Source organism: Oncorhynchus tshawytscha, linkage group LG11, assembly GCF_018296145.1.
Source record: "Oncorhynchus tshawytscha isolate Ot180627B linkage group LG11, Otsh_v2.0, whole genome shotgun sequence".
Lineage (NCBI taxonomy): Eukaryota > Metazoa > Chordata > Actinopteri > Salmoniformes > Salmonidae > Oncorhynchus > Oncorhynchus tshawytscha.
In genome coordinates, this window is record NC_056439.1 from 35,879,836 (window position 1) to 35,896,727 (window position 16,892).

The following is a 16,892-nucleotide window of genomic DNA, read 5'->3' on the forward strand; positions in this document are numbered from 1 at the left end:
CCTAGATCACAATGATTACATCAATCTTGTGACTCTACAAACTTGTTGGATGTATTTGCTGTTTGAATTTGGTTGTGTTTCACATTATTTTGTGCCCTATAGAAATGAATGGTAAATCATGTAATTGTGTCATTTGGAGTCACATTTATTGTAAATAAGAATAGAATATGTTTCCAAACACTTCTACGTGAATGTGGATGCTACAATGATTACGGATAGTCCTGAATGAATTGTGAGTAATGACTAGTGAGAAAGTTACAGACACACAAATACCAGGGGGTGTTGAATGGTAGTGTTCTGTCCTCCCAGACAGCTGGTCTGGGGTAGTATAAGATAGGGTTAAATGGTGGAATGGGGTGGTGAGTTTTTTAGTGAGGGCTAATAGTTGGCAGGTAAATTTCCTTTTCCCTAATTTTGTATTACTGTATCACAAAGTACAATGAATTGTACAGTAGGTGACTGCAATACAGCAATTGGTTTGGTCTGCCATTAAAACTTAAAGAAGAAGGACAAACCAATGCAAAAAGACATTGTACCAGTGGAGGAAAAAGTCCTAAATTGTCTTACTTGAGCAAAAGTAAAGATACCTGAAAAGAACATGACTCAAGTGAAAGTCAACAAGTAAAATACTACCTGATTAAAAGTCTAAAAGTACATGGTTTTAAATATACTTAAGTATCAAAAGTAAATGGAATTGCTCAAATGTTACTTAAGTATCAAAGGTAAAAGTACAAACCATTTCAAATTCCTTATATTAAGCAAACCAGACGGCACAATTTATTTTTTTGTTTTTTTATTTACTGATAGCCAGAGGCACACTCCAACACTCCAACACAATACATCATTTACTGACTAAGCATTTGTTTAGTGAGCCCGCCAGATCAGAGGCAGTAGGGAGTACCAGGGAGGTTCTCTTGATAAGTGTGTGAATTGGACCATTTTCCTGTCAAAATGTAATGAGCACTTTTGGTGTCAAGGAATATGTAAGGAGTAAAAAGTAAATTATTTTCTTTAGGAATGTAGTGAAGTAAAAGTACAAGTTGGCAAATAGTAAAATAAAGTACAGATACCCCCAAAAACTTCTTAAGTAGTATTTAAAGTATTTTTTACTTAAGTACTTTACACCACTGTACAACATACCAGTGAGGTACAGATTTGAAGAAAGCCGCCTACTAATACCCCCAGGATACCTGTATCCGTAACAAGGAACGTAGTGAAGTAAAAGTACAAGTTGGCAAAAATATAAATAGTAAATGACAGATACTCCAAAAAACCTCTTAAGTACTATTTAAAGTATTTTTACTTAAGTACTTTACACCACTGCACTGTACAACAGACCAGTGAGGTGCAGATTTGAAGACATCAGCCTAATCAACTCAATTGGAAAACATCATGTTGCGAAGACTAAACTAATTTCCATCCCTAGCTGACACATACTGTATGTAGAGACAAAGACGACAGACAAATGTTTACATTATATCTGGCAACACTTGACCTTTGATTGAGATAAAGAATGTATTAAACTGAAATATGAAAAAGTAAAAAGTACAGTATAAAAAAGCCCTGGGCTTGAAAGTGCAGCTGACCAAGATGTCCAAACAGAACAAGTCAGTCATAATTTGCCTTCATTGCACACAATATTGAGGATATGAACTTCAATAATATATATTTTTTAACACTAAGCATTCCTTCACCGTCTTATCAAGTGTTTATATGTATCCCTAAATAAAGGATAAAATATATATATATATTTAAAGAGGTGATCTTTGTGATTAAAATTGTCTTAGACGAGAATCAATCATCAATATTTGGATCATGAGATGAGTCCAGCTGCTGTAGCGGTGAGCCATCCCACTGCTCCGCCAACACCAGCCACCACTGCGGTTGTAGACCCAGCTAACCCTGCTGCACCTAGAGGGAAACAACACAACATACTTTGGTCACTGTGGCATTCACAACAGAATGTACCTCAGGCATCAGGGTATCATAGCCTTGTCTTGTCTGAAAATAAGAGGTCTTCAATGTTCTAATATGCAAAATCAAGGTGGAAGAAATAAATCTTAAAGAGAGATGATCAAGGTATAGTTGGGGATTATCACAAGATCATATTCCTATTGATTCTGTGACTAATAGCAATTAATTGACAATATGGTTCTCTGTAAAGTTGCCACTGTATTGGACACAACACAATTATGTAAACTGATTTTTAAATATGATATTTAAACACATGACAATGTGACTGTAATTACCTGCCGACTGCAGAACGGCAACGGTGCTTCCAGCCAACACACCACCGCCACTTGCAGTGGCTGCGGATGCCATCATGCCGGCTGCTACAGACCCTGCAGCGCCTAGGGTAGCTGGAGCAAAGACCACCGCTACCCCTTAAAAGTTCAAATAAACATTTCAATTGTAGCCTACTACAGTTGGCCAAGTAGCAAATGGAAGTTATTGGGTAAAATGTTAACTTTTTTTTTTTTTTAAATAGCATGGCAAATGTCTCACCTGCTCCTACTGTGACCGCAATAAAGGTAACTGTTTAAAAAAAAAGCAAGGATGTACAATGAGCAAATATAATTACATGAAAATTGTATGCCACATTTATGCATTGGTTACTGTAGCCTAGCCTACTTCACACAATTTATATTTAGCCAGATACATTAGGGGTTTAGGTTACTCACGAAGTTCCATGGTTCCTCAGTGACTGTATCAGTGACTGCAGGGGAAAAGACTGGGTCCGGGTTAAATAATGCAGTGCCTAGATTTTTTGGGGAAACGAAACTTAGGTGCGCCAATTTAGGGTGTGTCTGTAACCATCTCGGTGCGCATATTGGACATTTCAACCATTCCGCATTGGAAAATTGATTGACAGGGTGCTGGTTGTCACAACTTGCTGGAACTTCGAGCAGGCAAACAGAAACGAAAGTCAACCGTTTCTTGTTCCTGTGAAAAGGATATTAGATAAGGATCTAAGATCAAATCAAATCAAATTTTATTTGTCACATACACATCGTTAGCAGATGTTAATGCGAGTGTAGCGAAATGCTTGTGCTTCTAGTTCCGACAATGCAGTAATAACCAACAAGTAATCTAGCTAACAATTCCAAAACTCCTACCTTATAGACACAAGTGTAAGGGGATAAAGAATATGTACATAAAGATATATGAATGAGTGATGATCCAGAGCGGCATAGGCAAGATACAGTAGATGGTATCGAGTACAGTATATACATATGAGATGAGTATGTAAACAAAGTGGCATAGTTAAAGTGGCTAGTGATACATGTATTACATAAGGATGCAGTAGATGATATAGAGTACAGTATATACGTATACATATGAGATGAATAATGTAGGTTATGTAAACATTATATTAGGTAGCATTGTTTAAAGTGGCTAGTGATATATTTTACATCATTTCCCATCAATTCCCATTATTAAAGTGGCTGGAGTTGAGTCAGTGTGTTGGCAGCAGCCACTCAATGTTAGTGGTGGCTGTTTAACAGTCTGATGGCCTTGAGATAGAAGCTGTTTTTCAGTCTCTCGGTCCCAGCTTTGATGCACCTGTACTGACCTCGCCTTCTGGATGATAGCAGGGTGAACAGGCAGTGGCTCGGGTGGTTGTTGTCCTTGATGATTTTATGGCCTTCCTGTGACATCGGGTGGTGTAGGTGTCCTGGAGGGCAGGTAGTTTGCCCCCGGTGATGCGTTGTGCAGACCTCACTACCCTCTGGAGAGCCTTACGGTTGTGGGCGGAGCAGTTGCCGTACCAGGCGGTGATACAGCCCGACAGGATGCTCTAGATTGTACATCTGTAGAAGTTTGTGAGTGCTTTTGGTGACAAGCTGAATTTCTTCAGCCTCCTGAGGTTGAAGAGGCGCTGCTGCGCCTTCTTCACGATGCTGTCTGTGTGGCTGGACCAATTCAGTTTGTCTGTGATGTGTACGCCGAGGAACTTAAAACTTACTACCCTCTCCACTACTGTTCCATCGATGTGGATAGGGGGGTGTTCCCTCTGCTGTTTCCTGAAGTCCACAATCATCTCCTTAGTTTTGTTGACGTTGAGTGTGAGGTTATTTTCCTGACACCACACTCCGAGGGCCCTCACCTCCTCCCTGTAGGCCGTCTCGTCGTTGTTGGTAATCAAGCCTACCACTGTTGTGTCGTCCGCAAACTTGATGATTGAGTTGGAGGCGTGCGTGGCCAAGGCAGTCGTGGGTGAACAGGGAGTACAGGAGAGGGCTCAGAACGCACCCTTGTGGGGCCCCAGTGTTGAGGATCAGCGGGGTGGAGATGTTGTTGCCTACCCTCACCACCTGGGGGCGGCCCGTCAGGAAGTCCAGTACCCAGTTGCACAGGGCGGGGTCGAGACCCAGGGTCTCGAGCTTGATGACGAGCTTGGAGGGCACTATGGTGTTAAATGACGAGCTGTAGTCGATGAACAGCATTCTCACATAGGTATTCCTCTTGTCCAGATGGGTTAGGGCAGTGTGTAGTGTGGTTGAGATTGCATCGTCTGTGGACCTATTTGGGCGGTAAGCAAATTGGAGTGGGTCTAGGGTGTCAGGTAGGGTGGAGGTGATATGGTCCTTGACTAGTCTCTCAAAGCACTTCATGATGACGGAAGTGAGTGCTACGGGGCGGTAGTCGTTTAGCTCAGTTACCTTAGCTTTCTTGGGAACAGGAACAATGGTGGCCCTCTTGAAGCATGTGGGAACAACCGACTGGGATAGGGATTGATTGAATATGTCCGTAAACACACCAGCCAGCTGGTCTGCGCATGCTCTGAGGGCGCGGCTGGGGATGCCGTCTGGGCCTGCAGCCTTGCGAGGGTTGACACGTTTAAATGTCGGCTGCGGTGAAGGAGAGTCCGCATGTTTTAGTTGCTGGCCGTGTCAGTGGCACTGTATTGTCCTCAAAGCGGGCAAAAAAGTTATTTAGTCTGCCTGGGAGCAAGACATCCTGGTCCGTGACGGGGCTGGTTTTCTTTTTGTAATCTGTGATTGACTGTAGACCCTGCCACATACCTCTTGTGTCTGAGCCGTTGAATTGAGATTCTACTTTGTCTCTATACTGATGCTTAGCTTGTTTGATTGCCTTGCGGAGGGAATAGTTACATTGTTTGTATTCGGTCATGTTTCCAGTCACCTTGCCCTGATTAAAAGCAGTGGTTCGCGCTTTCAGTTTTACACGAATGCTGCCATCAATCCACGGTTTCTGGTTTGGGAATGTTTTAATCGTTGCTATGGGAACGTCATCTTCAACGCACGCACGTTCTAATGAACTCGCTCACCGAATCAGCGTATTCGTCAATGTTGTTGTCTGACGCAATACGGAACATATCCCAGTCCACGTGATGGAAGCAGTCTTGGAGTGTGGAATCAGATTGGTCGGACCAGCGTTGAACAGACCTCAGCGCGGGAGCTTCTTGTTTTAGTTTCTGTCTATATAGCTCGGCCATCACGTGAAAGGAACATGAAACAGGACAATCGAGCCAATGGTGTCGGCGAGTAGGCTTTTGGTTATGTTCAAAGGTAGTAAAGAAAGGCACAATCCTTTATTCGTTTTCCAGCCGAACGGAATCCCCGCCGCTTGGCTTTTTATAAAACTGAGGGATGGGGTTAGAGAAATGTAACCACTTTCAAATTCATAGATGGATCTACAGATGCAAAACGCAGCTATAGTGCGTTGCAATGCAATGACTGCCGTGATATTAAAATTAATACATTGTTTACAAACAGTGGAGTAAAAAAAACGTATTTTTTGGCATAAGACAGTTGTACTAAGCTTATATGACACTTTAAGTAATATTCTTCTATGGGGCTTTACAGTAAATACTGTAAGTGACATGACAGTATTTAGATTGTTTTGGCCCATCCCTTGACACTAGGTGGCGCCAAAGGCTTTGAAAATATACAGTTCACTACAAAAGTATTGGAACAGTGACACATGTTTTGTTGCTGTACTCCAGCACTTGATTCAATGACTATGAGGTTAAAGTGCAGACTGTCAGCTTTAATTTGAATGTATTTTCATACATATCAGGTGAATCGTTTAGAAATGACAGTACTTTTGTACATCGTCCTATTTTAGGGGACCAAAAGTATTGGGAAAAATTCCCTGATATGTGTAATAAAGTAGTCAAAAGTTTAGTATTTGGTGTCATATTCCTAGATCACAATGATTACATCAATCTTGTGACTCTACAAACTTATTTGATGTATTTGCTGTTTGAATTTGGTTGTGTTTCACATTATTTTGTGCCCTATAGAAATGAATGGTAAATCATGTAATTGTGTCATTTGGAGTCACATTTATTGTAAATAAGAATAGAATATGTTTCCAAACACTTCTACGTGAATGTGGATGCTACAATGATTACGGATAGTCCTGAATGAATTGTGAGTAATGACTAGTGAGAAAGTTACAGACACACAAATACCAGGGGGTGTTGAATGGTAGTGTTCTGTCCTCCCAGACAGCTGGTCTGGGGTAGTATAAGATAGGGTTAAATGGTGGAATGGGGTGGTGAGTTTTTTAGTGAGGGCTAATAGTTGGCAGGTAAATTTCCTTTTCCCTAATTTTGTATTACTGTATCACAAAGTACAATGAATTGTACAGTAGGTGACTGCAATACAGCAATTGGTTTGGTCTGCCATTAAAACTTAAAGAAGAAGGACAAACCAATGCAAAAAGATATTGTACCAGTGGAGGAAAAAGTCCTAAATTGTCTTACTTGAACAAAAGTAAAGATACCTTAATAGAAAATGACTCAAGTGAAAGTCAACAAGTAAAATACTACCTGATTAAAAGTCTAAAAGTACATGGTTTTAAATATACTTAAGTATCAAAAGTAAATGGAATTGCTCAAATGTTACTTAAGTATCAAAGGTAAAAGTACAAACCATTTCAAATTCCTTATATTAAGCAAACCAGACGGCACAATTTATTTTTTCGTTTTTTTATTGACTGATAGCCAGAGGCACACTCCAACACTCCAACACAATACATCATTTACTGACTAAGCATTTGTTTAGTGAGCCAGCCAGATCAGAGGCAGTAGGGAGTACCAGGGAGGTTCTCTTGATAAGTGTGTGAATTGGACCATTTTCCTGTCAAAATGTAATGAGCACTTTTGGTGTCAAGGAATATGTAAGGAGTAAAAAGTAAATTATTTTCTTTAGGAATGTAGTGAAGTAAAAGTACAAGTTGGCAAATAGTAAAATAAAGTACAGATACCCCCAAAAACTTCTTAAGTAGTATTTAAAGTATTTTTTACTTAAGTACTTTACATCACTGTACAACATACCAGTGAGGTACAGATTTGAAGAAAGCCGCCTACTAATACCCCCAGGATACCTGTATCCGTAACAAGGAACGTAGTGAAGTAAAAGTACAAGTTGGCAAAAATATAAATAGTAAATGACAGATACTCCAAAAAACTTCTTAAGTACTTTTTAAAGTATTTTTTACTTAAGTACTTTACACCACTGCACTGTACAACAGACCAGTGAGGTGCAGATTTGAAGAAAGCCGCCTAATCAACTCAATTGGAAAACATGTTGCGAAGACTAAACTAATTTCCATCCCTATCTGACACATACTGTATGTAGAGATAAAGACACCAGACAATATTTACATTATATCTGGCTAGGCGATATGGGCAAAATATCATATCATGGTATATGTCAAATTTTTGACAGTATTACTGTATTTTGTTTTTGATTAATACAAATTCTACATTTGCTTTATGTGCTTGACCCTAGGTGTAACGGATTTGCTCCTCTTCTTCCGAAGAGGAGAGGCGAGAAGGATCGGAGGACCAATATGCAGCGTGGGTAAAGTTCATGGTTCTTTAAATCAGAGAAACTATACATGAACAGAAATACAAAACAATAAACGTGAAAACCCGAGGACACGCACCTCAGGGCGAGGTGGTACTGGATAGACCGGACCGTGCAGGCGCACTGGAGCTCTTGAGCACCGAGCCTGCCCAACCTTACCTGCTTGAATGCTCCCGGTCTCCCTGCCAGTGCAGCGAGGTGGAATAGCCTGCACACTGGGCTGTGCAGGCGAACCGGGGACACCATGCGTAAGGCTGGTGCCATGTACGCCGGCCCAAGGAGACGCACTGGAGACCAGATGCGTAGAGCCGGCTTCATGACACCTGGCTCGATGCCCACTCTAGCCCGGCCGATACGAGGAGCTGGTATGTACCGCACCGGGCTATGCACCCGCACTGGGGACACCGTGCGCTCCACAGCATAACACGGTGCCTGCCCGGTCTCTCTCGCCCCCTGGTAAGCACAGGAAGTTGGCGTAGGTCTCCTGCCTGGCTTCGCCATACTCCCCGTGTGCAACCCCCCAAGACATTTTTGGGGCTGACTCTCGGGCCTCCATCCACGCCGCCGTGCTGCCTCCTCATACCAGCGCCTCTCCGCCTTCGCTGCCTCCAGCTCTTCTTTGGGGCGGCGATACTCCCCTGGCTGTGCCCAGGGTCCTCTCCCGTCGAGGATTTCCTCCCATGTCCAAGAGTCTTGATTCTTCGGCCGCTGTTGCTGCTGCCCGTTACCACGCCGCTTGGTCCTGTTTTGGTGGGTGGTTCTTTAACGGCTTTCCTCCTGGGAAGGAGAGAAATAAAAAACAATAAACGTGAAAACCCGAAAACAGTCCCATGTGGGCTGGCTGAAACACAATAAATCACCCATGTCACACCCTGGCCTAACCAAAATAATAAAGAAAACACAGATAACTAAGACCAGGGCGTGACATTAGGGTGGCAACACATATTCTAAATGATTTCAATGGGTCTTTCTCCATCCTGATTGTTATATACAGTTCAATTCAACTTCAACCTAATTTTCTGCATTTCCTGCACTCATTTGAGATAGTATTTGGTCCCATATTCCTAGCATGCAATGATTACATCAATCTTGGGACTCTACAAACTTGTTGGATGCATTTGCTGTTTGTTTTGTTGTGCTTCACATTATTTTATGTTTCAGATCATTTTCGGCCCTTTAGAAATGAATGGTAAATAATGTATTTTATCATTTGAGTCACTTTTATTGTAAATAAGAGTAGAATTTGAATACTTCTGCATATACGTGGATGCTACCATGATTACAGATAGTCCTGAATGAATTGTGAATAACGATTAGGGGGTAAGTTACAGACGCACAAATATCATCCCCCCCCCTCCCCCCTAAAATGCTAACCACCCGTTATTGTAATGGTGAGAGGTTAGTATGTCTTGGGGGTATGATATTTGTGCGTATAACTTTCTCACTCCTCTTTATTCACGATTCATTCAGGACTATCCGTAATCAAGGTAGCACTATGTACAAAAAAAGTTATTTAATTGGTAAGAGGTTCACCCGGTATGGAGGAAAATACCTTTAACATCAGTCATTGTATAATTTCAAATCCGAAGTGCTGGAGTACAGAGCCAAAACAACAAAGAATTGTGTCACTGTCCCAATGCTTTTGTAGCTCATTGTATACAGTGCATTCAGAAAGTATTCAGATCGCTTTTTCCTCATTTTGTTACACTACAACCTTATTCTAAAATGTATACAATTATTTTTTCCTTCAATCTACACACAATACCCATAATAACATAGCGAAAACAGGTTTTTAGAAATGTTTGAAAATGGTATTAAAAATAAAAACAGAAATACCTTATTTACATAAGTATTCAGACCCTTTGGTTTGAAACTCAAAATTGAGCTCAGGTGCATCCTGTTTCCATTGATCATCCTTAAGATTTTATACAACTTGAATGGAGTCCACCTGTGGTAAATTCAATTGATTGGAAATTATTTGGAAAGGCACACACCGGTCTATATAAGGTCCCACAGTTGACAGTGCATGTCAGAGCAAAAACCAAGCCATGAGGTCGACAGAATTGTCCGTAGAGCGCCGAGACAGGATTGTGTCGAGGCACAGATCTGGGGAAAGGTACCAAAACATTTCTGTAGCATTAAAGGTCCCCAAAAACACAGTGGCCTCCATCATTCTTAAATTGAAGAAGTTTGGAACCGCCCGGCCAACTGAGCAATCGGGGTAGAAGGGCCTTGGTCAGGGAGGAGACCAAGAACCCAATGGTCACTCTGACAGAGCTCCAGAGTTCTTCTGGGGAGAAACTTCCAGAAGGACAACCATCTCTGCAGCACTCCACCAATCCAGCCTTTATGGTAGAGTGGTCTCTGGTCTGATGAAACCAAGATTGAACTCTTTGGCCTGAATGCCAAGCGTCACTCTCTGGAGGAAACCGGTCACCATCCCTACAGTGAAGCGTGGTCGTGGCAGCATCATGCTGTGGGGATGTTTTTCAGGGACTGGGAGACTAGTCAGGATTGAGGGAAAGCAAAACAGAGCAAAGTACAGAGAAATCCTTGATGAAAACCTGCTCCAGAGCGCTCAGGGCTTCAGAGTGGGGTGAAGGTTCATTTTCCAGCAGGACAACGACCCTAAGCACAGAGCCAAGACAACACAGGAGTGACTTCGGGACAAGTCTCTGAATGTCCTTGATTGGCCCAGCCAGAGCGCGGACTTGAACCCGATCAAACATTTCTGGAGACCAAAAAATAGCTGTGCAGCGACACTCCCATCCAACCTGACACAGCTTGAGAGGATCTGCAGAGAAGAAAAGGAAAAACTCCCCAAATACAGGTGTGCCAAGCTTGTAGCATCATACCCAAGAAGACTTGAGGCTGTAATCACTGCCAAAGGTGCTTCAACAAAGTACTGAGTAAAGGGTCTGAATACTTCTGAAATATCCCATTTACATTTCTTTGTTTTTAATACATTTGCTAACATTTCTAAAACCTGTTTTTGCTTTTCATTATGTGTAGATTGATGGGGGGGGAGACAATTGAATCAAGTTTAGAATAAGGCTACAACGTAACAAAATCCTTTCCGAATGCACCGTGTATTTTAATATGTAGCATCTAGTAGTGCAACCCCGTTGAGGTTTGGACTTCTTTTGAGTGTAATTGCTAAGGTCATAAGACTGTCAGATGCAGGGACCCAGATTCCAGTCCCAGTAGTGTTATCACTCTCATTTTCTGCCATATCATCGCTGAGATATATTGGGTTTACACGTACTGTCGTATTTCTTAAAACTTGCACCTTGTGGTAGAACTGTGTCTCTGAAAGACCTTCAGTCCTTTAATCCACTGGGAGTTTATAGGGGTCACCACCTGTAACAAATAGGTAGGACATGGTATCATTGGGTTTTTGTGCAGAAGTCTTCCACAAAATATAAATGCTGTTTCTTTATTCATGCGTGTGCTTTCCCTCTTTTTGAAGATTATACTTGGATATTTCTAAGCAGTATGGTAAATATGACACACCTATGAGAGGGCAAGTTGGAGCTTCTGTCATATTGTTATAGCATTCCATTCACCGAGGGACCTACCTGAATTTGTACTATAGAACGCCTTGTTTTCGTTGGTGTGCAATAATGAATACACCCCAGATCACCCAGTCTTCCACACAACCTAGGGAGATTCTCAATTGAATTGGATACTGTCCACCTTTCCTCCATGACCCAGAAAACAAGTGGTCAAGGAGTCAATTTGTTAGTAGGCGAACAAAGGAGTCTGCTCCACTCACTTACCTACTTTGGCAGGAGGCACAAGAGTATCCTCATGTTTTAAAATCCACCACACCTCTTGAATCAGGTGTTTTATCAAAAGGGAAAAGCATGCTCAAATGTAAAAATATGCTACTTCACCTTTTATCTAGAAAATTTATTGCACAACTAAGCCACATTTGATTTTGAATCACATTTTGTGATTCCACCCCTGCAAACGCAATTTGTCTGATGCTGACTGGAGTAATTTCACAGACGCGTATGTTTCTTCTCCTCACTGCCTCTATAACCTTTGACCTTAAAAACAATAGATGAGCAAAACCAATTGAGATTCTCTCCTAATTTCCAACCAAGGCTACTTCATATAGAAAAACCACCAATCTTCTGCATAGGCTTCTACCTCACCGGTTACCACTGTTGCTGTTTGGAGGTTTAGGCTCAGTCCTTATGTACTGTGACACATACTTGAAAATAAATGTCAAATATGAAATTGATTGGTGCCAATTAGTGAAACATCAAAACATTTTTGCCAAGCTTTCCCTCACATACAGCTTTTGTTAGAAAGCTGGAAAGTCATACCGCTGTAATGATTGAAAGTGTAGTCTGCTCTAGTTGAGTGTTTAAGTCAAAAAATTGTGAGAAGAGAACGATCATAGCCAAGTGTGATGTGATATACTGACCTGCTGTGGCTCAGCTTCATAAGCACAGTACCTTGTCAGTCATTGATTTGTCAGTTTACCTCAAGCATCCTCCTGGAGTTCTGTAAAGGTGAAGATGTACTGGTCGAAAGGTCACAGAGGAAACGAATGTGGTGCATTCAGCCATTTAAGATCTGTGCGTGTAAAAAAAAAACAGCCCACTGATAATCCTATCCCAAGACTAACCGGTCTCCCACAGCCACGTGGCATAGGATGACAGAGGCAAAACACAGAGGGGATCAAACATTTATTTACCCTTGTTAAAAGTTACAATAAAACAATTAGCATTTTTAAACGATAGCAAAATAAAGAGAACCAAAAATATTGGCCAAAACATATTTAGAGACAAATTGCAGATAAAAAGCTCACATTTTTGCACACGACCCCAACATCTGCATCATAAACTCTGAAATGTGAACACTGCAAGACTCAGAAGCTCAAATGTGTTTTAGCCAGAAAATAACCAGAATGCACGAACGAAGACATTTCCTTTTCCCCTCCTTGAATGTTGTTTTTCTATACAGCACAAAACACTTAATTTGGGGGTAAAACATAGTAATGTAGAATATATATTTTTTAGATGATGATTTGAAAGGTTTGTGTCCATATAACAGTCATTTCGAGTGAAGGAGGTGGTATGCCCTGCTCCATAACCGTTGTCGATTTTTAAATCCCAAGAGATGAGAAAGAAAAATAAAATGTTATAGGACTGCCACGCGTTTAAAAGTATACTTCTCCATGAATTGGGAAAATAAGTCAGTATTCCTGATTCATTCTACATCCAATCCAATACCATCCCCACACGCCAGTCCCAGTGTGTACCATGAGGGGGCGCTGTAAGCCAACACTTTCGTGAGAGGGCCGTCAGTAGAGAAATGATAAAGGCAGTGAACTGGTGGCTGAATCAGCAAACGTGATATAGCCTTCTTCATTTGTATTCGTTTGTAGTTTTGTTTATAAGTTTAAGAACGTGGCACGAGTCTCATATATTTATATACTTTAATCTTGGAAAAACAGTTCAAGTAGCTGCGACAAGTCACGGTCACTCTGTCTTGGGCTCGGTCTCAGATGCTGCAGGTGTCGTGACCTCTGCAGGGGCTACGGCCTCCTCGGTAGGGGCTTCCTCTGCGGGAGGGGCTTCCTCTGCAGGAGCGGCTTCCTCTGCTGCTGCAGCCTCACCCTGTGGGGCCGGGGTGGCCTCCTCCTTGGCCTCTGCCACAGGCTCGGCGGCTGACGTCTCCTTTGCTGCGTGGCCATTCTCCTCTGGCTTGTCCTCCGCCGTGGGGGAGGCGGCCTCCTCCTCGCTGCTCTTCTTGGTCTTCTTCAGCGAGATGCCCTTGAACTTGAAGGAGTTCTTCAGGGAGAACTTCTTCTTCTTCTTGGCATCCTTGGCAGCCTCTCCCTCGACCTTGGCCACCTCTCCTTCGGCAGCAGGGGCAGCCTCGATGGAGTCTGTCTCGCCCTCTTTGGCTGGCTCGGCTGTGCCATTCCCGTCTACGGGAGCTGTGTCCCCATCGGGCTTGGCAGAGACATCTCCATTGGTTTTAACATGGCCATTCTCCTGTGGACAACAGTGAGAGAACAATTTACAGATGTGGAGAGCAATAATGAGAATTTTCTAAATAAACTGGAAAATTAAGTTAACCATTATAAGCAGCCCATACCAAATTGACTCAATCTACAAGTCACTGTTGATCAAGAAAGTAGCTCAGGAGATAAAAATCAAGACTATTTTAATTCTGTGATAAGGCAGTGTGATATGTCCAACCGACGTATCAGAGGGTTGTCATTATGGACGATTACTGGACTCGGTCAAATGCATAGCAAAAAGCTTCATATGCACAGCAGGTTTGCATTACTCGCATCGACCACGTGGGGGCAGTCGTACTCCACCACAACCAGTCGAACAGCAAGATGAATTTTGGAACAAAGGAATCCCCATGGAATCTAGGAGATTGCTACATTTGCAGTTCATTGCAAAATGTCAATATCGTTCTCTTCTAGCCTTTCGAATAATCCAAACGAACTTCTCAATTTGTCATATTAAATTGAAATGATGATGACATGTTCTAGCCTTTTGGCCAAGGATAAATGAGGAAATTAACCATCTCTGCTAACGTTAGCTAAAGAATGCACCAACTGGTAGACGAGCCGCCTCAATGAGATGGTTGACTGGCAATTGCACCCATTCTAAAACCGTCAGCTAAAGTTAACATAGCGATTTATTGTCCAGGTAACGTGCATACGGGCATGTACAATAAAACACGGTTTGAGTAGATCATTTAATGTTTCCAGCGCTACAAATTACATCGAAAATTGCACAAGTCTGCTTGCTTGCTTTTTTCAACAGAACGCTTTGCTGCCCTGCCCGTGCGCTTTGTTTGCAACGAGCCGTCCTCATTTGCATCCTTTGTCGCCCATCAGAGAGGGCGACCGCTGACGGCTTCCAGCACCAACTCATGAGAGAAAGCTAGTTAAAATAAATCCGCTTTCCATTCAGATGATAACTATGTAACTTAGTCCTGGTGTTATAATACGGACAATTAGCTACTGTCCTTGATTAGAGACTAAAAACTAGAGACGAATTTAACAAAAAGGTGGTGGTTGTGGCGCATGGCACCATCAATTAGCCACTCAACCAAGCACATTATTAGCTAAACAATTTAATTACAAAATGTAATCACTGCAATCAAAACAGGTGGTTCGACAGCGAATAGTCATATTTTTATCCTAATAAGATTTTGCTAATTAGTCAAATGTACTGTAACTGTTAGTCGTGAGGTATCGCTAGCCTGGTATCACGTTGCCCATCCAACTCACGCTGGAGGTGGGCATTGGGTGCCAATGTGGACGCATACAACTGTTTCTCTTACCTGGCCATTAGTTTTAGCGACAGCTGGGTCGTCGACGGCTTTTCCATCAACAGATACTCCACCCTTGGAAAACTGAGCTCCCATCTTTTATGCTTCCTAAACAAAAAGAAAATCTAAAAGAAAAACCGAGACGATTTACGGTTTTAAATCCAGCCAGAGATAGGTAGATCTTGCCAGATTTTGAAATCCGTGTTGATCCCTTTTACGTTTGGGAAGCAACAAAAGTTTCCCCACTCTGGTCTACTAACCTCACTGCTGCTGAGCACAAATTAAAGAAGGCTAGGGCTACAAGTGTGAGTATTTCAACCGTGCCTCAAAATTGTGGAAGACTCCACCTATGGGCGTGACTACACGGAGACACACAATCTGCAACCGTGGATTGGGGTTGGAATCCCCTCCTCACCCCCTATCAGCTTCAACGAGAGTGTTTATTACAGATGTTATGAATATGGCGACGGAGCAAGTAAGAATTGTATCTTTATTATCAGATATTTTTATTGAACATAAATAGTAAATAACACTAGTATCATATCTTAAGGTTTCCAAGCACTTTACTCCAAATTAATATAATTAGTAAATCCTCCATACAGTGCACTGCAATTCTACACTTTAAAAATAAAAGGTTCCTGGAGGCATCTTAAGGGGGTTTACTCAGATTGCAACACCAACATAACCCCTAAAGGTGCTTCCAGCCAGGAACCTTTTCCCTGAGGAACCTTTTATAAAGGATCCTCAAAGAACCGTTTAGGGTGTTAAGGTTCCTGTAGGACTCTTTTATGTCCCATGTATTATATTATGAATAATAATATTGAGTGGCAAACTTGTAAAGTCACAAATTAATTTTATTCACTTAGAAAAATGCAAATTGTCCAGTATTCACAAATCATCTCAGAGTGCTGATCTAGGATCAGGTCCCCACCTGTCCATACAATCTTATTTTTTTTATCTTAAAAACTGATTCGGGTTCAGTGGTTCGACTTTGACACACTGAATATGGGCCATTATTTATATGCAGTTACTTTAACTATTTTGATCGGGTCTTCACTTTTGGTGTCATCTGGGATCATTTTTTCCCCCCAAGCCAGCACATTATGGTCTGGGTAAGCACAATGTGAGAAGAACATATCCAAGCCAGCACATTATGGTCTGGGTAAGCACAATGTGAGAAGAACATATCCAAGCCAGCACATTATGGTCTGGGTAAGCACAATGTGAGAAGAACATATCCAAGCCAGCACATTATGGTCTGGGTAAGCACAATGTGAGAAAAACATATCCAAGCCAGCACATTATGGTCTGGGTAAGCACAATGTGAGAAGAACATATCCAAGCCAGCACATTATGGTCTGGGTAAGCACAATGTGAGAAAAACATATCCAAGCCAGCACATTATGGTCTGGGTAAGCACAATGTGAGAAGAACATATCCAAGCCAGCACATTATGGTCTGGGTAAGCACAATGTGAGAAGAACATATCCAAGCCAGCACATTATGGTCTGGGTAAGCACAATGTGAGAAGAACATATCCAAGCCAGCACATTATGGTCTGGGTAAGCACAATGTGAGAAGAACATATCCAAGCCAGCACATTATGGTCTGGGTAAGCACAATGTGAGAAGAACATATCCAAGCCAGCACATTATGGTCTGGGTAAGCACAATGTGAGAAGAACATATCCAAGCCAGCACATTATGGTCTGGGTAAGCACAATGTGAGAAGAAC

The 16,892-nt window shown here is 42.0% G+C and overlaps 2 protein-coding genes across 2 annotated transcripts; both read right to left on the minus strand.

Moving 5' to 3' along the window:
- Positions 1–776: 776 nt before the first annotated feature.
- LOC112261875 (interferon alpha-inducible protein 27-like protein 2B) lies at positions 777–2,879 on the minus strand. Its single transcript, XM_024437504.2, has 4 exons — positions 2,682–2,879; positions 2,506–2,535; positions 2,250–2,384; positions 777–1,911 (listed from the first exon to the last, which is right to left on the minus strand). Exons 1-4 carry the CDS (start codon positions 2,689–2,691, stop codon positions 1,814–1,816), a joined length of 273 nt encoding a protein of 90 aa, XP_024293272.2. The 5' UTR covers positions 2,692–2,879; the 3' UTR covers positions 777–1,813.
- A 9,652-nt stretch (positions 2,880–12,531) lies between these two features.
- LOC112261876 (MARCKS-related protein 1-A) lies at positions 12,532–15,451 on the minus strand. Its single transcript, XM_024437505.2, has 2 exons — positions 15,171–15,451; positions 12,532–13,858 (listed from the first exon to the last, which is right to left on the minus strand). Exons 1-2 carry the CDS (start codon positions 15,252–15,254, stop codon positions 13,340–13,342), a joined length of 603 nt encoding a protein of 200 aa, XP_024293273.1. The 5' UTR covers positions 15,255–15,451; the 3' UTR covers positions 12,532–13,339.
- Positions 15,452–16,892: the final 1,441 nt, after the last annotated feature.

What these genes read in the sequence shown, in the direction of transcription:
- LOC112261875 (XM_024437504.2), bottom strand. An exon ending in TGCGGTCACAGTAGGAGCAG is followed by an intron (nt 2,385 to 2,505) that starts GTGAGACATTTG and finishes TGAACTTTTAAG; the next exon opens with GGGTAGCGGTGGTCTTTGCT. An exon ending in TGCCGTTCTGCAGTCGGCAG is followed by an intron (nt 1,912 to 2,249) that starts GTAATTACAGTC and finishes GTTTCCCTCTAG; the next exon opens with GTGCAGCAGGGTTAGCTGGG.
- LOC112261876 (XM_024437505.2), bottom strand. Translation starts at nt 15,254, where the DNA reads ATGGGAGCTCAGTTTTCCAAGGGTGGAGTATCTGTTGATGGAAAAGCC. An exon ending in TCGCTAAAACTAATGGCCAG is followed by an intron (nt 13,859 to 15,170) that starts GTAAGAGAAACA and finishes TGTTGTCCACAG; the next exon opens with GAGAATGGCCATGTTAAAAC.